Below are 22,625 nucleotides of genomic sequence, written 5' to 3'. Positions count from 1 at the left end.
TTTACTGCGTTAGCAAATAATATGACTCAGTTTAACTATGCAGATTGTCAGTGATTTCACTCATGGCATAGTTTAAATACCGTACTTACAACAAAGTCATAGCCAACCTAAAATCTTCTTATATTACAGATACTGACATTCTCAGTCAAAAGGTTTTTCCAAGGTGTGAAAACTGAGTTTCTGTTGTTTTTACCCTCACTACATCCTACACACAAGACGACTGAAAAACTCACTCCACCACATTGTTTAAATGGTTCTCTAGACCGGCCGGCGGCCCGTCATAGTTAATCACACAGACTGTGATCAATGAACTGGGAGTAAGTTGAAGTAATTATCACATCACATTGTGTTCAAACAGCTCCATTTACTGCAGGAACCTCAACATCAGAGCAACATATTCAAAATCCTGTACAAACAAATCACAGAAATAAGCTTACAAAATTAAAAACCCTGTTTAAGAAAAACCTAATTAAAAGAGATTATCCTTTTCTTTTTTTAACATGTCATTCACTGATTCTGTTCACATTGTCATTGGGCGTACATGGTTTTCATCTCAATATAAAAACAAACACCGGAAACCTAAAATGTTACAAGATCTGCTGGCACTTCTGTCTGTACAGTATCGTCCTGCTGCTGCGGGCTTGTGTCAGCGGTTTCTACATCCTCGTGATCACCTAAAAAAAAACAAAAGGACATTTTTAGATTCCCAGACACTTCCTTCATAAGCCATGAAATGGATGTAAACTGGCAGGGGGAGGTCATACTCGATGGGATCCGATGTATCTGGACGAGCGTTGTGTGGTGTCCGTTGGTCAGCGGAGGCAGCCGCGGGACGGCGTCTTGAAAGATCTGCTCGTCGTCTGACTCCACCAGGCTCAGCACGTCGCCTCTGTCCTCCTCCATTTGCCTAAAGAGCAGAAACACGCTTTGACATCAGAGGGCATCTGCAGGTCGGGACATAGACGCGTTCACACGGCTGCATATCATAAAATCTGCGTTGGTGTGTGCATTCCAGGAGTTTGGTGTTGTGTCAACATCCACTCCAAGGAGGTTCAGGAGGGAAAGTGACCCTCTGAACTTTAAGTTCACGAGTAGCACCAAACAGCAACATTTTTAGGGTGGCTCCCTGTTTCCCAAATGTTACATGAAGAAGGAATTCAAATCATTCATCATGTTAATGGGGCCCACAGTATAAAGTGTGTTTTGGTGAGAACATTTCATAATGTTTCACAATGTTTACAACATAATGTTCGTTTAAAAAGAAAAACTCTACAGGCTAGCTTTACGTTTATTTAAAGATCTCAAAATAACTGCGTGATGTTGACACATTTGGCCCAAGCAGAAACACTAGGAGCGTATAGATACACGCGGGGGCCACTGATATATAAGTAAAATGTTTAACTTATCATTACTAATCACATGCCTTGCAGCAGCAATGCATTCTGGTCCATCGAGGCCACGGTACGTGCACAAGTTGTAATTCTGTAATAATTCATGACGACGTCTACGTCACAGATTGAGAGAAAATGAAACTCCTGAAAAAAATATATAACAAACTACTCAACAAGATGATTAAAATGAAAGCCAGATTGCAGTCCATAATCTAAATTAGAGCTGTTCCGAATCCCTCTACTGGCTTTGGTGGCTAAAATAAAATATTACATAGGTTTAAAAAAATAAAATAAATGTGAGATACTCACCCAAAGCCATCACCTGAAACAAAAATATGAACAGAAGTTGAGATTTTATGATGTATACTTCTGTTCTCATAAATAACATGTGCAGTATTTAATTGTGTGAAAAGTAGGATCGTAAAAAACTTAGTGGAGCAGTTGCAGGCATTTGTCACTTCCGTGCTTATGTGGCAAAGACGAGGCAACGTTACCCAGGCAAATTCGGTGTCTGCTGGAATAAACGGTTTTAGCTACGATAGCGGCAGATCCCACGATCAGTGCAGCTATGAAGACTCCGATGATCCCGCCGGTGTACGAGGAGGAGGCTGTTGGGACAAAACAAGGTGACAGGAGGAGATTATGAAGCAGAAAAAAGGGAGGAGCAGCAGGTTTATCAGCATTCCAGAGGTGGAGGCGACATCTGCCGTCACAGGCTTATTGTTAAAATCTGTGGTCCATTCATATGTAGTGAGGACTGGATGTTCAGATCAGCGTTTGTCACTTCCCTCCTGACGTGAACGGTTTCATGCAAATGCATATGACTGACAGCCCAAACCCTCCCCTCATCCCAAACTCACTCTTCACAGTGAGGTAGACTTCCAGCTCGCGGACGGCGATTGGGTTCTCGCTGCGGCAGAAGTAGACGCCTTCGTCGTCCTTGCTGACGTTGAGTATGGTCAGCTTGAAGACGGGGCCTTCCTCAGACAGGACGTACTTCGACCCGGAGACGATGTCGTCCTGCTGTAACCCTTTCTTCCATGTGGTGTTTGCGGGGGGGATGGACGCGTCCTCGGTGCAGCTCAGAGTTTTGCTGGACGTCTCCAGAGCCGTGGCCAGCGGGTCGCCTTCAGGGTACGGAGACTCTGGGAGAGAGGGACAATGGGTTTATTTTCATTCAAGCTGGCCTCAGTGGGAATCAAACACCTAATCTGATTCGATAAGGACACACCTCATCTTCAAAGCTTAACAACAGATAAAGAATGCAGATAAGCTAATGCAATCGTACGATTTGCACAGTCACCGATCTGTTTTGATAACCCTTCCACTACTGAGTGACTCACCAACTGTCCACGTGTCCCGCAGGCAACACTGTCCTCGTGGACGACCAACCATGTGTTTGGCTGCGTTTGTGCGCACAGAAGTACTCAAAGTCCAAAAGTAAACTTATTCTGAGAATATTAACTATGATAATTAAACAAGAAGCTGATTGGGAAGGAGCCTGAAAACTAGGTTCATATAATACAGCCCTGGCTGTAATATGGCTCTTCAATATTAAGTACATGTGTATGAAGGGGGATTCAATGAAAATAAACAAAATAGAAAATATAAAAAAGAAAGACGTATCACAGTACTATGTTTTGTGATACTGTATCTGTTGTCAAAAACACTATCTAACGTGCAAAGATTCATGGCAGATGTTCATTTTTTTTGTTTAAATCCCTTAACGTGAGACATCTTCAGCCATGGAAACTCATCTACTCCAACGCAACAACACAAACTGAGACAGGAAGTACTGGAAGGGTGCACTGCCATTTTTTTTTCAATATTATTAGCCTATTGAGATATATAATATATATCCTTGGTTAAAAGTATTGCAATAAATTGAATCGTAACCACTGTAGCCGTATGAGCGTTACGTCACCAGGTACAAACTGTCTAAAAGATTAACTGGGAAAAAGGAAACAACTCCTACAGGACATGCCATTAACAGTTTTACAGATTTGCATGGACTATGGACAGTTTCTATGTGGTTTGAGAAATAGAAGCTGCTACTAAATAAAATAAATACATAAAAAATAAAACTATCTGCAGGGACTTTTGCTGAATCGATCATTTGGAAAAACCGACCCTTTAAATTCAACTAAGGTGAAAGAACACGAGTGACCACAGTCCTCACTGAGGAGTGTCAGTGTGACTCTGGAGTGGAAAACACATAAAAGATTCAGCAGCTGCACGTCTCAGGATGGTTCAGAGGCTCGTTTCACCGTAACATGCTTACTGAGGGTAAGCGAACACAGCGCCTCTTTACTGGGAGGCAGAGCGTCGTGCCGGGCCCTGCACGTCAGCGTCTGCCCGTCGGACAGCATCGAGCGGTTCAGCATCACCGACAGGCTGTCCGTCACCTCCGATGCATAGATACGTTCTGTCCAGCCAGCTCCGTGGTCGTCCTCGTCTTGCCCCCAGCGTAGCGTCGGGGCGGGATACGCTCCAAACCAGGTGCAGTTGAACTGGATGTGGGAGGGGTCCTGGGCTGGCTCCCACATACACTCAGGGTGTCTGTCTGGGACATCTAGTCAGGACAAAAACATCAGTAAGGAACGACAGGAAGCAAATTAAATAAAGAGCTAGATAATGGCCACTGTCTCGCCATGTGCATTCATTACACTAGGATTTAGACACACCCACCCTTTAGTATTTAAACAAAGAACACACGAGGAAAAGATGGTGTCAACAGTGTTATCTGGAAGTGATAAGCATTCCAAGTGAGGACCACAGTTCTGCACTTCTGCGGCTCACCTTAGCGCAGTGTGTCAGAGAACTACAGTGGCCTGCAGGTAACGTAGAAATGCAAAAGGTTCTCTCTAGAGCCAGTGTTTGCTTTTCCCTTCTTGGCTACTTTAGGAACATGGTGGTGCAACATAGCAGACTCTGAAGAGGACTGGCTCCCTATGTAGATATGAGGGTCTCAACGAGATTCTAAACAAATTAAGTACATAAACTTACTATTTAGTCACCATCTTGTTTAGTAAAGTGCTCTCTGCATTTGTTCCCCTATTTAAAATTACACTGACTTTATGTTGAAGGTCCTTAATTGTGTCCTTAATCTCTCCTGCATACACAAAAATTACTGATACATTAATCATAACTCTTCACACATAACCAGGTAAAAGCTGATGAATTTATAAAAATCAATAATGCTTTATTCTGAGGGTTTGTTGTTTCCAAAAATGTTTCCTGGAAAGAAATAATTTGGTGAAATTAGATTCTGATTTCCAGATGAGTTTTTCTCCAACGGTTGAAGCCAAATACATATTGATTGATTTAATATTGGGAATGTTATGCTCCAAATACAGGATGTGATACTGTTGTAGCTGTTGCCAGTAGAAAAGCCCTGAATCTGTGAGTCATTGTAGGAAGTCAGCAAAAACACAAGATTTGCTGTGTGTTGAGAATTCAGGAAATCCTCTCAGTGTTTCACCGCCCTATCTCCTCACCCTGCAGATTAAACTGTTATGTTATAACAGAGGACACAGATTCTGTGGGGACGGTTGCTATTGGAGGATGACTCAGCTCTTTTCCTGCCTACCTTAACATTTCCCCTTTTCCCCACCTTGTTTACTCTCTATTATTTTCTCCCCAGGAAGCACAGTCAGAGATTACACCTGTGTATTTAACGTCCACTCATTCTTTGTGCACCAAATGGACAAAAGCCTCTACAAATGGATTATCTGTTGATACTCCATTAACTCTTTGAGCACTATTTTACATCCGAAAAGACATGAATATAAGCACAGTGCCTATGGAACAGGACATCTGTTTTATTGCTTTACAGGATTGAATGAAGGGGATTCAACGATATTTCTGACCACTGACATAAAAAGACCCTTTAATATCAAAGTGAAAATGTCTCTGCAAAGTGATCTAAATTATTGCAATCAATTGTTTTTTTGTGTTGGCTTAACTCAATCTCAATGGCTGCTGCAAGAACACGTAGAATTCAAATAATGAAGCCTCAGCGTGGGTCACATCATTATTGACTTTGGATGCAGCGGTTATTTTTTTCTGCAGGAAGCAGCTAACAAATGAGCCTTCTCGCCTCTTTCTCTATGGGTGCATCGACAGATACTGGTATCAGAGAACACTATAAGAAACAAATGTTTTTGATCAGATTCAGGTTGAAACATAGAAACAACGGTTTTACATAATAGAACATTTATAACTATGTTATTGCAATATTTCATGGCATTGTAAAACCAAGGCTGACTCTGACAGCTGACAGCTCTCCATCTAAAATGCAGCCCAATAAATGAAAATAACTATATTATATTAGAATCATTTAGACTCCTAGCTGACTCCTAATGCACTCAGTCATAGAATGGACAGTGAAACGGAGAGGCCTCATCATAGAATTTAGTCTCCATTTGAAATGTAATTAAATACAGTTTTATTTTAATGAACATCTCTGATGAATAAATTGTAAGCCACAGGTTGACTTGTGCAGAAGCCTATTCACATGCTGATGGGTTTTATATGTATATGCTTATTTAGAATCTGTTTAATATTAACAAGCATATGTTACTGTGATTGCTGGCCTATTTAAGAAGCGGTGTTGGTCGGCATGTAAATCTACAAACAGTTGTGAGTTTGTCCAGATGTCAAATATCTTAGTATTGTGATCACTTTCATTCCTGGTGTTATTGCCTTGCTTTGTCGATGTGAGATCGACCACAAACATTATCCACGCGGGATCTAACCTGTATTCACTTTCCCCTTCCTCTTTATTTTTACAATTTCTTCTGCTTAAGAAACTCTTAAGCCCCTTAATGGTCCTCCCCCTTTTCACAGGATCTTAGAGAACGTTATCAGAATTTTCTCAGAAATTCATCACTTGGAGCCACTCTGTGTAAGAGGAAGCTCTACGGATACAGCCCTGGACCTATAGTCAAAGAAGTGTATTCTGGGTGTTCGGCTCGTGGTACTCACAGTATACTAGCAGCTCTGTGCTCTTATTGACTGCCTGTTGAGAGACGGTGTTTTGGGCCCTACAGCTGTAAAGTCCCTGAGCGCTGGGCTGAATGTCTTCGAGCCTGAAGTCCAGCCAGGATCTGGAGGCTGAAGCCAGCGTCTCGTTGCTGGACGTAGCTCCCCTGAAGGCCCAGGTCAGCTGCTGAGCGGGGTAGGAGGAGCTGGAGCAGTTAAAGGTGATGGTGGAACCCCGACGGACCGTGAGCGTCCCGTTGGACAGGACACTCGCTGGACCGATGGACGCAGACATATTTTCTGGACCACCTGAAAGGAGAACAAGCAGCGCCTTAAAGCAGCGTGTATTCACGTCTCGAGTTCTCAACAGTGATGTTACTTTTTTGGGGGAAATTATTTAATTAACCTGTTATTCCTTGAAAAAAACATATTGTGTGATAAGTACATTGTCATGTTTGCAAGAGTAATTATTTGAAAATGTTAACTTCCAATATCCATAAGCGGACGTGATTTTAAAATGTATTGTGTGGGGTTTTTGGCCTCAGTTGAGTAATCAAACCATATCAGTAAAACAGAGAAGCTCCTGTGAAACATCCAGAGAGCGGTTTTGAAAAGGTTTAAGAGGTTGTGAATTAATTAAACACAAGATGTGCTGCAATGAAAGCTCTGTAGTGAGTGTTTAATTATTAATGCAAAATGTATAATAAAAGCACAATGATGATGTGTTTATGTGTTGTATTAATAATTTAAATCTGCAGTGGCTAGTAAATATGTCCAATAAATATAGTGGAGTATGAAGTAATATTAAATGGAAATATTCAAATACAAGCTTACCTCAAAGTTGTACCTATAGGACAACAGGCCAAGACAAAGTTTGGCATTAAATCATAACTAAATAAATGATTTACTCTCTAAAGCTAATAATTAATTGAAATAATAGCGGATATCTGATTTGATGATTAAAAATAATGTCCACGTGTTTATTACACCTGCTATGTTGAACAACCAGTTTGTGTGTACTACAAAAGCTGAACTCCAGTAGAAACTGGAGACCATACTGGTCTCGTTGGCGGACGTACTGGTGACTTGTAGCAGGGCGCGTGCGTGAAAGGTGTTGTTGCCTGGCAGCGTGGAGCTGCACAGGTAGGTGCCCTCGTCTCCGGGCGTCACCCCGTTGATGTTCAGACTCCCGTCATGCAGCACGGTGAGGCGCTGTCCGGCGGGCGAGGAGCCCGGCGAAGAACCGCCACCTCGAAGGACCACTGCGCCGTTTTTCGTCCACGTCGTGGAGAGCGGTGTTGCGTTACCGACGCTGTAACACGGAAGTACGGCGACGTCGCCCGGTGCGGCCGTCAGCGCCGTTTCGGTGGAGTCACTACTCGAAAGTGCCGCTTTGTCCAAAAATAAAATAAAAAGGAAGACAAGAAAGAAACGTAAACGGGGGTTACAGACTCACCTGCGTTACCTGGCTGGTGGGGCCGCAATTAAGACTCACCTGTCACACACAGACACGCGTGCAGAAGCGCTACAGTTGCGACTAACTCCATGATAACCCTCCGAAAGGCTACATCGCCTTCAAAAAAAAAGTGAACAAAGGGGCTTCCAGCCCAAACCTGTCCGACTAGTCCACCTGTGGGAGCCTGTCTGTCACAGCCGGGGACACACTGGACACCAGTCCGCCCATTATAGAGCACAGCGAACCCACTGTGGAGGTGACCCGTCTGACATGACCGACGCTTCAGCGGACGACGCGCTTTGTTTACTAGAGCATGCTAATCCGGAAACTTTGGTACGAACTCACCACACCCTGACCTCACCTTCTTAAAGAGACAGTAACACATCATGCTGCTGCAAAATCTAGGAATGACACAATCTAGGACAGGAGGATTATGGGTGAAACATTTTTCATACTTGATTTGTTACAGAAGCATGGAAATACACCAAAACCAGAACCAACGTTTGGACCCCTATGGTCATAAAATGCTAGATAAATAGATTTTAAAACACACATTCATAAACTGTGATATAATGCACATGCAATTTGTAGTAAATAGACTTTAACTGGCAAAAAATTGCCCTTATTGCCCTTTAATCGATTATCATCATATTTGTTGAAGGTTTTTAATTATTTGGAATGTGGCTTAACCATAACCCCTAATGGTTTAACTGTACAGTTATTGTTATATTTATTGTCTAAACATGTAATTCTTATAAAATACACGTAAAACACATGTATGATGGATGATATTTTGGCTCATCAAGTCAAAAACAATGCATGCAGGGAACTAACCAGATGTAGATAAACAGCTAACATATTGACTTTTTGAAATGTGGGAATTTGGGTACTGTGAGCATTTAAAATAGAATTCCGACAACGTCTGACTGAATATAAGTGTAGGCTAAGAGTTTACTATAATTAATTTAATTAGACCACCAAAGGCTCTAAAGTCATGTTTAACAAATCTGTTTTGGTGTGTGTTTTTGAGGTTCGGGTGACATGCAAATTTGAACCACTGCCATAAAGGAGATTATAGGCATGATGATTCGTGCTATAAACTGCGATACTGATTACCACAGACCTTTAGTAGGTTATAGTAGGTTACTGGGTTACTGTAGAGGAATAATGAGGACGTCGTTCACATTGCTCCGCTTTATCAGGTAAAAAAATCATCAATTTGCCGAATTAATTAAACAATTCTCTCGCTGTCTGACCCCTGTTTCTAAAAATGGGACCATGTCTGGAAACTTAATGGAGCATATGAACTGGAAGAGGGACAAGCTCGGGACGGGTGATCTGATTCACAGAAATTTGAACAAACCCCTATTCACATGGCAGACACGTGACAGTGCCCTCTGGTGGTCGGCTGCCGCTGGTTTTGTGCCCTTCACTGACAGATAGCTCGGAAAAATAGGTTTCAACAAACTACTAAACTATAAACGCAAGAATCACCAGTAAATTAATTTACTTTTAACTTATTGACGGAGCAATATCAGCATACATCACTACTAATATACCACTACTACAGTGAAAACGGGCAACACACTTGTTAATGAGCTACCAATTTCAATTAACATCAAAACGAATATGCGTCATTAACGCTACAGAAGGGATCTCACTTTCATGGATCCATCAAATGATTGACATCTACTCTCTAGTTATTTTAAGGCCGATTTAAAAATCAACAATTAATATATGGATCAAGGTGGTTCAACTTGTTATTTTAACGCGCACATCATTCACTAGTTGTTATATCTCCTTTTGGTACTTGAACGCACCACTTCGGCAGGTTTTTTTTGTGTTCCACCAAGTAGAGGCTGTACAGTGAACATCGTATGCGGAAAACAAGTGAAAATGCCCGCAGATTTGAGCCAGTGGACCGGTCCTCTTGAGCTGTCGGAGGTCGAAGAGAAGCCTTCACAGCCTCTGACTGTAAAATACGACTCTGTAGAAATCGACGAGCTCGGAAAAGTGCTCACACCGACACAGGTTCGTCAGCTAACTAACGTTGGCCAGCCAAGCTAACAGCAGCTAACTTTGTCACGTTTTTGTGTTAGCTTAAAAGATATTGCGGGCACCATGCTGGGACGTATTGTTTATTTAATCAAACGCTGGTTTGTAATTTAATATTTGGTGCAAGTGCATTCTTTGCTAGTTCGTTTGCAAACAATGAATTGACTTAGATAATGACTCCAGAGTGTCCGCAGCTGTAAAAAGATGGCGGACAGCGCCCCCAAACGGGGGGTCGGAGCTGCCAAACTGCGAACTGACGCAGCAGAAATATTAACAATTGTCACGGGTGTTTTTCTGCAGGTGCAGAGCAAACCCACCTGTATCGAGTGGGAAGGGTGCGACGCCAGTAAGTTGTACACGCTGGCCCTAACTGACCCAGACGCTCCCAGTAGGAAAGACCCTAAATTCAGGTGAGCAGCGCAGGCAAACCGGGATGGAGGCGCAGGGTGGTCATCGAGTGTGTCACAGAGTTATAAAAAAAAAAAAAAAGTTGTGAAAATTAAAATGCAAGTAATGGTTGGAATTAGTTTGTTTTCCTCTCACATCCCACTCACTCTCAATGCTCGTCAAGCACACAGTTCACACATGCACATACATAGATGGTGGTTATATTTTGCCTGAAGGGCTACAGTACTGCTTGGTTCCCTTTCATTCTGCTTAAGTCATATACATGTTTTGTGCCTTTGCGTTGTAGGGAGTGGCACCACTTTCTGGTGGTCAACATGAAAGGGAACGATGTGTCCTCAGGCTGCGTCATGTCGGACTACGTGGGCTCTGGTCCTCCCAAGGGCACAGGTAAGAGAAGAAGGGAGCTTTAAGAAACCACTTCTAAAGGTTTTCAGTTGTGTCCATGTTTTCCAAAACGTCCTGCATTTTGGGTGGGGTTACAGTTTTACATGGTTGTTTGCCTGCAGTGCTGTAAAACAACATCTAAAAACCTGTTTTTGTCCCCCCTCAGGTCTCCACAGGTACATGTGGCTGGTGTATGAGCAGTCAGCCAGCCTGTCCTGCACCGAGACGGTCCTCACTAACCGGTCTGGAGACGGCCGTGGCAAGTTCAAGATCCAGAGTTTCAGGCAGAAATACAATCTGGGAGCCCCGGTGGCAGGAACCTGCTACCAAGCCGAGTGGGATGACTACGTCCCCAAACTGTACGAGCAGCTGGCTGGGAAATAAATGAAAAGACTAGACTCGATAGCCTTTGGCACTAGGAATTTCCACAGAGGCGGATGGTCTGAAGGAAGTTCTTGTAACAATCAAGAAACCCCAACAGTAACAAAGCATTCCCCCCCCCCCCCCCCCCCCCATTGTTGCCTCACCGTGCTGTGACAAAAATAACTGCACCCATCTGCAATAAATCTGTTAAACACTGAAATGTTTCCTGATTCTGATAAATGCTTGAAGCACCATTTGGCCAACCTGGTCCCTCCATAACATTAGGAATTAATCACATTATAAAGTGTGGTGATAAAATGATTGTAAATGTGAGGAATTGTTTGAGAAATGTGTTCTTTGCTAAATAATTAGAAGCAGGAGCATAGAACACATGGAGGTGGGTTACATTTGGCAGTTGCTAAAGGAGTTGGCAGAGTGAATATATCTATTCTAGAAACTTGCTGTTGAGTCCAACAAAAGTCTTGAGGTGAGACATTCAGACTTAGCTTTGTTTGGAATTGTTTGTTTATTTCTGACTATATTACTAAAGATTGCCATATTATAACTGTTCTGTCTAGGAATTATTTAGTCAAACAGTTAAGGTCAGTAAACTGCAGTCAGGAGTCATCATGACCTTTGATCAGCTTTATCCAACGTAGTAAACTTTCTCTGCTAACAGCTGTCTCGACTTGTCGTGATGTCTGCTTTCATTTACCAGCTCTGCAATGTGATAAGGATATGTTACAGTAGCCTGATAATCAACCTGTATTACTCTTACTGTTCCCTACTGTTAATACCAGTGCAAATTAAAATCACTGAAATAACAGGCCTACATTACAGTCAATCCAAATGGATTTCTTGCTAAAAAAAGCTTTCTTTTCAAGTCGAATATTTAAAACATGTTGGCCACGCCTGCAAAATAATGATCAAATATTTAAGTGATTCTGTTTTCAGCTCAAAAGGTGCTGTAAAATTGTTTGTAAAACATGAAACTTAGGCTTTAACTACTTAAAAAAAAAACCCATAGTAAATAATTTCTGCTTTTCAACACAGTGAATATGATCACATATAACAACATGCCCTTAGTTTGTGTGATGAGCACTTTATTTACAAATATAATTAAAAGCTCTGACAGATTCATGCTTCTTTTTAACCTGGAAAAAAAATTAAAGTGCATGCAATAATAAAGCATCATACTGGTCTGGTTTATAAGAAAAATACACAGCTTGGGAGTTGTGTAAAGCCAAAAAAAAAAAAAAAAAAAAAGATCTGATGAAAATCCCATTGATACATGACTGAACCTCAAATACTATCTGAGGAGGGGGGAGGGAAAAGAAGCGCCATTTAAAAATTATTTTTTGATTCGAGTGACAAGTAAAATACAATACGAAAATAAGTAAAAGCTTTCCATAAATCCTTCTATACACAAAGTACAAGATCCCCCCCAGCCCCACGCCCCACGAAGCCCTTTGTGCTAGCTGGGAGTCGGAGTTCATGTGCATCATTATTCACATTGGCTGCCAGTGTAGAGAAATCAGTACAATACACATGTTGAGTACCGTGATTCACCCTGCCCTCAGTAATCAAATTCACCCGTCACATTTATTATAAGCGTACCTGTATGTGCGTGATATTTGTGTCTCAAAGTATCAAATTACTCAAATTTGTAAAAAATGTCCTGATGAATAAATACCCAAAAGTGTTGAAAGACGATGGAACGACTGTTTGATTTATCGCTTCAAGAGATTTCTTTTTTGCACTGCTTGAGACCCCATAAACCACCCAAACTAACCCAAAAGATCAATCACCTCTATAAATGCATGGTTGTGGAGCGATGTCGCTCATCCAACTGCACTCATGTTTTCTCTCCCTCCTTCTCTCGTCTTCCAACTTTAAGTCACAACAAAAGTGTCATCATTGCACAAGAAACAAGAAACACTGTGACTATGTTATCATTATTCTTACAAAAACATGACAACTACAGGAAGTTATCCAGCATTATTTTTTTTTTGTCATCTTGTGACATCATGAGAGGCCCGGAGGGGGAGGAAGTATAGGTGGGTTTCTGGGTGGGGTTGGGGGTGGGGGGCACTAAAACCTGCCATCGACTCTGTCTCACTGGCCCAGAAAACACACCGGAGCAGATTCTGGAGCCTTTTCTTTTTTTGCGTCTGAGTGTGTTTGTGTGAGGGCGCCAGCAACAGTGAACACCTGCACTGTCAGGTAAAAGGAGAGGAGGGGTGCACTGAGGCAGGCGGACGCCCGGGGACTACAAGAGGCGGTGGCAGCAGCAGCAGCAGCGACAGAAGCCCCTCATCTGTAGTCGTCCTTGGGAAGGTCCATGTTGCCCAGGTTGCCGAAGCCCAGCCGCATGCTCTCCATGTCGAAGCCGTCGGTCTCCCGCTCCTGGCGCTCCTGCAGGTGCTTGATACGGTCGGTTCCCTCCTTCTGAATGGAAACCAGCTCCTCTTCAATCTGCAGGAAACACAGAATCGTCTGTTTAGGGAGAATGACTGTGATGACTTGGACGTGCAATTAAAAAAAACAGTTAGGTATGCATAAACGATAACATAAACGATATATTGTCATTAAAAACACAACAACATATATATATATATATATATATATAGCTCTGGAGAAGTGTGCTGCAGGTTCACACTTCAACAGGGCTGCAGCTACTGTACAATAGAAAATGTTAACTTAAGAATATAACAGAATCATATTCGAACCAAAGTTATTATGTTAAGACATATGGCTGCTAAATGCCCTGCTCTCATTAGTCCGGCTTCACTGACACGAGCGCAGCTATTCAGACCTAAAGTGACGAGACGGTGTGTGTGGTTTATGTTTCTCAAGGTGCAACACAATAAATAGGAAAGTGAGGGAGAAGCCAACCAAGCTTCGTCTGTGTACACCGGCGGTCCTGATGAGCACAATGACATGTAACACAGTCGGCTGTGAATCATGGGTGTGTGGGACTTTTTAAAAACAGATTTTTTTTAAAGGAGCAGTTTTAGGATGGAATGTCATCTTTTAGTCTAATATTTCATTTCTGTTGTCGGTATTCGAGGCAGACACAATGAGGAGACAAGCCTTCCAGTGTAATGCAGTTCAACACACCACAGTACAAACTGCAGCCTCAGAATGTAGATCGAGTTAAACCAACACTTCTGACACAGTCACAGTTACCTTTACAAACGATGGGTTTCTTGCAGGACCGTGATGTGTTTGCAGGGTTGTTCATGATGGTTTTAGCCTCCCCCTGTAGTCATTTTATATTCCTGATGCAGCATACTGCCATACGCGTCGCTGGATGCAGACTTTCGTGTGCATTGTTTTCTACTGTAAAGGCGTCAGTGTGTTAAGTTGTAACACTCAGGTTGTGTCTGCTGGATCTTTCAGTCCAACACCCGCATTAACTCGCCGCTTTGTCTGCATCCACAGGTGCAGACAAAGCGCTGCATGGCGCAATACGGCAGTCTGGCCAACTACTGAGCATGCACAGAAAACTCCAGACTCTGACCATGAACCGAACCGGAGGACAATAGTGCTTTGAAAAACCATGACATCATCCCAGTCCCAGAGTGCAGATCCAGACGCGGCCAGGAGAGGGCAACACGCCACCACACTGATCCAGTGGACCCAGCAGAACTGGATCGGGCTGCATTTCAAACATCTCTCCCTTTGTTGTCGGAGTGCTGTCTACTAGACTGTGTCCATGACGTCGGTCACTTTGGAGGGAGGCGTACTCGCCCGCTCTAATCGTATCACGTCATTGGTCTACATGGCCGCTTGCCTGAAGAGTCACATAAAAGATGCGTCTCAATCGGGTCATTGGGGAACACAGATTGATAAAACTGGGTCAAATGTATGTGAAGAAATGGAAAATTAGAACAAAGTATGAAAGCTAGCTGCCAGCTTGCAACACAGCTGCCGATTAATTAATACGACTTCATAACTGATAACTACAAAATAAAAGCATGGAAATGTTCACGAGTATCAGCGTACCTAAAGGGGCATGTGCAACGACCCATTAAGATGAAAGCTATAATGACACGCTTAAATATATTCATTGTCTTATTATAAAGATAGGTGACGAAAAGGTCGTAAGAGAACCATACTGTCGTCTAGAGATTTCACCATCATTCGGAGTGTGTGGGAGGGAAACGGTTGTCTGCTCCCTGCCGGAAGGCACGCCACTGTCATCACCACCTGTGGTGAGGGAAATGTGTGTGTGTGTGTGTCTGGGTCGCCTTTCATGCCCGCACTGCCTGCTGAGGTGGATGCAAATGCGTATCCGGACCTGTTCCCCTAAGCATCAAGGCGTTGGACTGTTTATATTTCAAATGCTTACCGCCTGTTTGTTTGTCTATACACCTGCATGCCTCCTTGTTTAAAAGATGTCTTTACTTCCTGTATGTGATGTACTGTAAGTTGGAGCAGGATGCTGGAGGACAGAATACAAATAAGGATTATTCTAACATTTAAATGCAATATGAGTAAAGGGGAGCAAGGCTGGATTTTGTGTTTATGTTTTCTTGTGCAGGATGGGTCACTGCCTTTAACACGGTGACCTTTTTACATGGAGAGTGGAGACTTTTTAAGTTTTGATGCCACATACACAACAGTCCCTCCTGAAGGCTCACGTTCACGCTGTTACATCTGGTCGAACACAAAAATACCCCAGAGCTGACTCGCTCCCTGCACTCCTGGCCAGTCGCTGGGTGGGGTTCATGTGCTTGGCAGATTGTCGGTTTCAGAAAGTTGCATTTTGTTGTTGCCGTCTGACCATCTGACAAGCACTTTGTTTGAAGCCTGTTATGCAGCCTTTCAATTATGGTAGCCTCAACAACATCATACATTCTTAAAATGGACCAGTTAGTCAACGCACAATCAGATTAATTAAAGTGTGTCTCACATGACTTTATGTTTGTATTTATTTTCTTTTGCATTCTTAGGTTGCTTCCTGTCTCTCTTTTTGCTAGTCGTTTCCTTCTCCTGTCTGGAATTTGTGATGTGACCATTTTTCCCTTTTCCTTCTTCAGTTTTGTGGTGATTTTAAAGTAAAAAGTGTAAAAGTTCCACCACTGAGGTGGAAGGATTGGACCTCTGGAACGCAAACTGGTTTTATGTAAAAAAGAAAAAACAGATGTATTTATTTTTTTACACCAGAGAGGGAATATTTATTAATTAATTAATTAAATTCATTGATTGTTAAAAAAATCATGTCAATAAAGGCTTTTTTTGTGTGTACGTTTTGGAAGGAGTGTACCTACTATTTGGGGAATTAATTCCTTCTCTTTTTTCCTTTAAGTGGTCTGCGTTGATCACTTGCAGAAAATCTAAAGTATGTCCTACAGAGCAGTAAAAAATAAAAATATGGCTCCTTTAAAACAACGCGTGTTTCATTCACATCACCTTTTGTTCCAGGTGAGCCCGGCGCAGCGACACCTTCTGCTCCAGCTTCTGCTGCTCGCGCTCGTGCTGAGCCTCAGTCTGCATCTTGATCTTGCTCTGGTAGGCATTGAGCAGCTCCATCTCCTGCTGCAGCTGCTGCCTCAGAGCCTGGCACTCGGCTTCCTGGGCCTCGTCCAGACGCAGCTGACACAGCCGACCATGGACCGCAACAGGGGAGAGGGAGGTACAAAGAGACAGAGAGATGGGGAGAACGAGGGGGAGGGTACATTGATAAGACACCCAGAAAGAGAGAGAGAGGGAATAGAGACAGAACGCACAGAGAGGAGTGGAGGCGAAGACGAAAGGGATGGAAGAAAATGGAAGGGCAACGGAGACAGACAGGACATGGAAAGACAGTAGACAGGGAGAGACAAAAGAGAGACAAAAAGGGATTGAAAATGAAGGTGAGACATAAAAGGGATGGAAGGAGAAAAAGATATAGGACCGTGATAAGATATGAGTTGAGACAAACAATGGGGAGAAAAAATGTAAAATCATGAGCAACAGGTGGAGAGAAAGACCTCATAATCTCCTTCAAATGACTAAATTAATTCTTATCTGGAAATATGCCCAAATGATTGTGTCCAGAATGTCCAGAAGAAAAACGTCTCTCCACTCACCGCCTGAGAGGCCATCATCTCATTGATGCTCTGCTCATATTGCTCGGCCAGGATGGCCAGCTTGCGCGTCTGCTCTTCCTTCAGGGCCTTGAGCACCGTCTTGTGCTCGGCCTTGGGCGTAACTTCCATCTGGTGGTGGCGCAGGGCCTTGTACTGCTTGGTCTGCACCTTACATGTGTCCTGGAACTGCTTCTTGATCTGCAGCTCCAAAGCCTGGAGGACGGAGACAGGTAGAAAAAAAAAAGAGAAGAGGATTAGGACAATTTTACCGGGATTACATTGATTTGAAATGTTTGTTGTTGTCAACTCTGTCTTTAGTCGGGGCTTCATGGTTTACAAAAACCAGTGGCAGAGTTCTGGTCTCTGTAATGCTCAAAATTACACTGATTCAGATATGACACATGTTGTATGATCTTTCACCATTTTTTCCAGATTAATTTGTTACATCCACATTGCATCACTGTTTCATCAAAATCTTTCCAAAACATTAAAGACGTTGCTCATGGCTTGCGCCATCTTAGAGGTGGATCCGATTTGTGTTTCCATAGACACACGGAAAAATCTGAAAATGAATCCCGGCATTTCAAGCAAAGTTTCTCTTTGTTACCGTGAGTCCTACATTTCAAGCACCTTATGACCACAACCACCGGATAGATAATATCCTGTATCGTCTCTGCATCGACTCACTTTGAGGTTCTTGGGCTGCTGCCGGAGCTCCAGCACATGCTTGCGGTGGAGTTCACGCTCTCGCCGGTTGTTGTACTCGATCTGGTTCTCCAGTTCTGTCTGGTGCTGCAGGCGGATCAGGTCCATCCGCAGCTTCTGCAGGATCTTCAGCTGCCTGTGCTCCAGTTCCTGCATGGACTCGTCATGGCGGATCAGCATGGCGTGCTCCATCTCTTTCTGGGTCTTCTTCTTGTTCAGCTCCTAGGAGGACAGAGGAGGAATATGGATGACTTGCAGTAGGTATTGATTAACATTGTTAGCTCAGCTTGTTTTCAATGTGACATTCATGTTTTTACATGAAGAAATCAATTTTCCTCGTTGTTTGTTTCAGGATTAGAACATTGGGTGGCATTATCAACAGCGGGGGGGGAAATCAATACAAATCTTGCATTCATTAATTGAAATATTTCCTTTGTTCTAATAAGCAACAAATGCAAACTATCATCTAAAATGTGACCTGTTTTGTTTATGCGTTGTGTATTTTCTCAGAGGAGGATTTTGGCATTTCTAAGACCTCCTCCAGATTTAACAGCTTTTCAGATTGTGACATAGTTGCCTCGCTTTACCCTGTATTAATCTCCTTATAGCTAATAGGAAACACAGATCTAAAGAACAATGGGTGTCATTATGAGAAAGATTTTGGTGTAATCAAATCACATTGGGCCTGTTTGCAGCAACATCACAAACAATAACAACTAATAAACGGGGTTTACTTGAATGGTTCTGTGAACTTCAGCTGTACATTTAACAATTAAATGAACAACCGAGTACATTTATAATTTATGCACGTGATGTTTTTTAACAATCAACGTCCTCTGCACCTCTCGGATCTGTTCCTGCTCCAAGTCGTGCCTCTTAATCATGACTTTGCGCTTGAAGGTGCGGCAGTTCCTGTCGTAGAAAACTCTCTGCTGGGCCAGGAGATGGGCCTCCTCTTCGGCCTGGGAATGCTGCATGTTCTCCTTGTGCTTGGACAGACGCTCCTGCTTCTCCTTCTTGGGTGTGCTGTGGTCCTCGTTCATCTCCTGACACGGGGTGAGAGTTCAACGCAGAGGAATTAAGGGATTATACGAGACAAAGGAAAGTCAGAGATCGTATGAGGCTGTAGGTTAATCTGCCATTTTGGATCAGTAATGTATCGGTTTCATTTATATGTGAATATCGGTTTAACTTGTAAATAAAGACAATGGCTGGTAACTGCGACTATCCATTATGGGCTGTGGGTGAGGCAATATTAATAGTGGATATGTGACATGCAAGTAAAGTCGAAGCAGGCAGAAAATGTCCAAACTATGCATCACTGATGCATGATTTGAATGTGAAATTAAAAGCCTCAATAAATACAGTGTTGTTTGCGATACGTCTTTGCAGTGAAAGCATACGGCAAACTCCAATTGACCGTCTGTCTGGAACTGCAGATGACTTTCATAGCCAGAGGAGGGTTTGAGAAAAAACTCTGCCACATTTATCTCTCCCCAGTATGAGTTCGCTTTCTCTTTCATGGGCTTTAAGGTAATCTACAACTCGAGCTAATGCACTTAACACATGAGCCTGATCCCCGTTCTCTGTGGTGTCTAATTCCGTTACAGCCCTCAGTTGGTGGGAAATATCTCTCCCTGCCAGTGATGCTTTCTTTTAACTGTGCTGACCTAATTTTGGTCACTTATCTTGTAACTGAAAACACAGTGCATCACACTCCCAGCCCACAGGAGTATTCTCTGGACTCAGTTTGAAGGTTGTGGGGGCACACAAACGCTACACTGTGCGCATAGATTTGTGAGTTTCCTTGTTTTGTGTGGATATACACGTGTAGGTACACAGTGAGTAGGCTGAGTGACTCAACACAAGTTCCAAAAGACCACTTTCAGTTGTACTGAATGTGCATGTCTGTGTGGAGGAGGGCTGACTCAACAGTAAACAGCATACGGGACCATGTGTCACACGCGAGAGAGGCGTACAAAGGAGCTCGCCCGAGGAGGAGAAAGGAAACCAAGAAAACGCGGCACACCTCCTTAATCTTCTCCTTGCAGAGTTTGTACTGCTTCTTTTGATTATCCAGAAAAGTGGTCAGCTCCTTCTTCTGCTGGGCCACGATCTGCTGCTGGAACTTCTTCTCATCCGCCAACGCCGTCTTCATCTGGGAGACACAGGAGGAAAACGCCCGAGGGGATGTTATCTTCACATGAAGCTGAATACTAGACTCATGAGTTCACCACAACAGTCAACAAATAAAGTCGTATAGGTGGATTTAGATTGTTGGTCGGACAAAACTAAATCTAACATTTTTAACAACATTTTATCGTGAAAAAGTAATCAGTGAATCAAGAAAATAATCAGCAGAGTTTGGATAATTCTTTATATTTGTTTGTTATGTATATTTGATTAAAGTATGACCTGTTAAAGACACTTAAATGACTGGTTGGTTGAACATGTCATCGGCTGCTGTAGCTAATGTTATAGATGCATAAAGAAAATTGCAGTGTGAGTAAATCTTTGTAAAATAGGAGGTTCATAATGTCAGTAATTTGGTGATTTATTGTCCAGCTGTTGTACAGAGGTTTGATTTCCTTTAGAGCCAGGCCAACAAACATCACAGTGTTTCTAAAAAAAAGATTGAAATGCTAAAACAACCAATGTTCAGGTCATGTTATTGCATGACTAATTGGTTTAGCTGAGTCACGTGATTATGTGACGCTGCGTGTTTACGTCGCCGGGGTGCATGCTGGTCCACATGAACAGAGATACTATCTCCCCGGCTGGTCCGGCACGCTGTCTGCTAATCACAGAGATATGCAGCTTGTTTTTCAGAGCGTGACTTCCTGTTCCCTTCTTCTGTCCTTGTGTTTCATCTTATGTATCATTGGGTAGCAGCAGTGTGTAAAGTCTTAGCAAAACGTTCCCTAGCATTCAAAGCAAAGACTAAGGTTGGAGCGTCATCATTGTTGAACAGCATGAAACTTTACAACAAACTTTCCTCCAGCAGCTATACAATCATTCTAACTGTCCTCCCGTTTTTCCAAAGCAGACCGTATTGCCCAGCTGTTGATTGGTCGGTGTGATCATCTGTGAAACGACTTACTCTACTTATGCATCCACTCATGTCCTCTAACCCCCCCACAGCCCTCACAAATCCCACCTCCTTCTCGGAATGCACGGCGTGGCGCTTGGCCAGCTTCTCCAACTCGATGTAGGCGTTGTTGGCCTGCGTCTCCACCTCCTTCTGGAGCTTGAGCCGGTGCTCGTCCATCTCGGCCTTCAGCTTGTTCTCCAGGGCGATCAGCTGCTTCTGGTGCTGCCGTCGCATGCGCTTGTAGCCCGACATCTGCTCCCGCAGCTCGCTCTCCTGCTCATGCTCGTGGATCTGCTTGGTCACCTGTGGAGAAAGAGAAGTTAGGAGATGTGATCGCCGCAATGTCGGATTTTTGATCAGAATGAAATTTTTTTTTTTTTAACGAATACAGTTTATTCAAATACAGGGTGCTTCCAGACAGCAACACTTTCAGCTTGCCTTTGTAAATATGCAATTTGGATTTATCTTTTCCAAGACCGAATTCATTCAATACTATAAAGCCCCACAGTTCAACTGCTTCTGTAGCTGTCAGTTTTACAGAGGCAAGAAAGAAGTTTCAACCAAATGATGGGAAATTCTGACCTATAAAAAAAAATAATTCTGTGAAATCTCTTTGGATGCCGTTTCCACTAGAAGCCAACAAAAGCTCTTTTATCTGACCATTGCACATATACAGTCACTGCATAGATCGGACAACCGCAAAGGATCCAAAATGTTAAGTCAGGAAGAAAAGAAGAAAAAGTTCTAAAAACAATTTTGAACATTTACATAATGAAATTAATCAAAGACAAGTACTTAACTGACATGCCGTAAGAGCAACATCACCCATTTCCCCCCCAGAAAAACCTGACAACACCTGACACACCAACCTGAGGGCAGAAAGGGTTCTCCACATCTAGGTAGTACTCGCTCCGCATCTTCTCATAACTTCCACCTGAACCTCTCAGGCCAAACATGATGGCGACTTTAGCCAAACGCACCAGCATTCAGGAACCTTGTGCAGCATCCTATGCCCGACAGAACCCCTCCTGAGCTCCGATGCCACCCTGAGACCCACCCTTACTGGACGACGAGCCCCCTCCCTCCTCCTTAGTGGTTCGTGCCCTGGGCACGCAGCGGCCAAGGCAGGCGTGTGAACTGTGAATGAGGCAGGCCGACCGCGCGGGCCAACAAGAGCACAGAGCGGCTCTTTAGTTGGGCTAACGCTAAGCGGCGGACAGCAGGTGGGTCACATGAATACCTCATTGAGAAGGAGTGAGAGAAGTTGGAGAGGGGGTTGGGGGAGGTTTGAGACCAGCATGCAGAGAACTGGGGAGACTGCAATGCAAAGGAATAACAGCAGATGGACAGTGACTGAGAGAGAGTTAGAAGGGGAAAAAAATGGAAATTATGAGAAGTAAAAGAAGAGCATCTGGACAGAAAATAAGCAGCGTATTTGGCATGGAGATAGGTGGAGGTTGAGCCCCCCCCCCCCCTAATCTGTGTTGAATCAATACCCCACTGTAACAGCAGCTCCCAATCCCAGTCACTTGCTTCGCTGCCACCCTGCATGCTGCCACAAAGGGCCAAGTCACGTCATGTGACAGCCTCTTTCACACAAGGCTCAGGGGGGGAAAGGAGATCATATTCAGTAAGAGGGGAGAGGGCAGGGGGGGGCATGCAGGCTAAAGGTGAATGTTCCAATGAGATCAGTGGGAATTAAGCAGTTGAAC

At 43.3% G+C, this 22,625-nt stretch overlaps 3 protein-coding genes across 5 annotated transcripts in view; 1 reads left to right on the top strand and 2 right to left on the bottom strand.

Annotated features, from left to right (window-relative positions):
• Positions 1-344: 344 nt before the first annotated feature.
• On the bottom strand, positions 345-8,136 carry vsig10 (V-set and immunoglobulin domain containing 10). 2 transcript variants are annotated; one of them, XM_084024722.1, is made up of 9 exons: positions 7,870-8,136; positions 7,454-7,765; positions 6,378-6,683; positions 3,673-3,963; positions 2,252-2,536; positions 1,886-1,999; positions 1,701-1,713; positions 765-907; positions 345-674 (listed from the first exon to the last, which is right to left on the bottom strand). In XM_084024722.1, exons 1-9 carry the CDS (start codon positions 7,919-7,921, stop codon positions 580-582), a joined length of 1,611 nt encoding a protein of 536 aa, XP_083880848.1. In that variant the 5' UTR covers positions 7,922-8,136; the 3' UTR covers positions 345-579. The 2 variants fall into 2 exon arrangements, with proteins under 2 accessions (XP_083880848.1, XP_083880847.1); XM_084024721.1 differs by lacking the exon at positions 1,701-1,713 and having other exon boundaries at positions 1,873-1,999; positions 7,870-8,135.
• Positions 8,137-9,666: 1,530 nt separating this feature from the next.
• Positions 9,667-11,260, top strand: pebp1 (phosphatidylethanolamine binding protein 1). The gene is made up of 4 exons (XM_084024837.1): positions 9,667-9,861; positions 10,186-10,295; positions 10,580-10,680; positions 10,844-11,260. Exons 1-4 carry the CDS (start codon positions 9,727-9,729, stop codon positions 11,059-11,061), a joined length of 564 nt encoding a protein of 187 aa, XP_083880963.1. The 5' UTR covers positions 9,667-9,726; the 3' UTR covers positions 11,062-11,260.
• An 862-nt stretch (positions 11,261-12,122) lies between these two features.
• The window catches only part of taok3a (TAO kinase 3a), a 60,519-nt gene continuing 50,016 nt past the window's right edge, over positions 12,123-22,625 (bottom strand). Inside the window, exons 1-8 of one of the 2 annotated variants that reach the window (XM_084024824.1) lie at positions 21,783-21,947; positions 20,980-21,216; positions 19,852-19,980; positions 18,665-18,868; positions 17,805-18,044; positions 17,118-17,330; positions 16,459-16,641; positions 12,123-13,515 (exon numbers count right to left, since the gene is read on the bottom strand). In XM_084024824.1, coding sequence (XP_083880950.1) covers positions 13,354-13,515; positions 16,459-16,641; positions 17,118-17,330; positions 17,805-18,044; positions 18,665-18,868; positions 19,852-19,980; positions 20,980-21,216; positions 21,783-21,899 — 1,485 coding nt within the window. In that variant the 5' untranslated portion in view covers positions 21,900-21,947 and the 3' untranslated portion in view covers positions 12,123-13,353. Of the gene's footprint in view, positions 13,516-16,458; positions 16,642-17,117; positions 17,331-17,804; positions 18,045-18,664; positions 18,869-19,851; positions 19,981-20,979; positions 21,217-21,782; positions 21,948-22,625 lie in introns of those variants that run through there. The other variant, XM_084024823.1, reaches the window with a different exon arrangement.

Source organism: Eutrigla gurnardus (genome assembly GCF_963514095.1).
Source record: "Eutrigla gurnardus genome assembly, chromosome: 13".
Lineage (NCBI taxonomy): Eukaryota > Metazoa > Chordata > Actinopteri > Perciformes > Triglidae > Eutrigla > Eutrigla gurnardus.
The sequence above is the reverse complement of the archived record's forward strand: the minus strand, read 5'-3'. Positions and strand labels throughout refer to the sequence as shown.

What these genes read in the sequence shown, in the direction of transcription:
- pebp1 (XM_084024837.1), top strand. Translation starts at nt 9,727, where the DNA reads ATGCCCGCAGATTTGAGCCAGTGGACCGGTCCTCTTGAGCTGTCGGAG. An exon ending in AAGTGCTCACACCGACACAG is followed by an intron (nt 9,862 to 10,185) that starts GTTCGTCAGCTA and finishes GTTTTTCTGCAG; the next exon opens with GTGCAGAGCAAACCCACCTG. An exon ending in AGGAAAGACCCTAAATTCAG is followed by an intron (nt 10,296 to 10,579) that starts GTGAGCAGCGCA and finishes TTTGCGTTGTAG; the next exon opens with GGAGTGGCACCACTTTCTGG.
- vsig10 (XM_084024722.1), bottom strand. Translation starts at nt 7,921, where the DNA reads ATGGAGTTAGTCGCAACTGTAGCGCTTCTGCACGCGTGTCTGTGTGTG. An exon ending in CGCGTGTCTGTGTGTGACAG is followed by an intron (nt 7,766 to 7,869) that starts GTGAGTCTTAAT and finishes TTTTGGACAAAG; the next exon opens with CGGCACTTTCGAGTAGTGAC. An exon ending in CGCCCTGCTACAAGTCACCA is followed by an intron (nt 6,684 to 7,453) that starts GTACGTCCGCCA and finishes TTCTCCTTTCAG; the next exon opens with GTGGTCCAGAAAATATGTCT.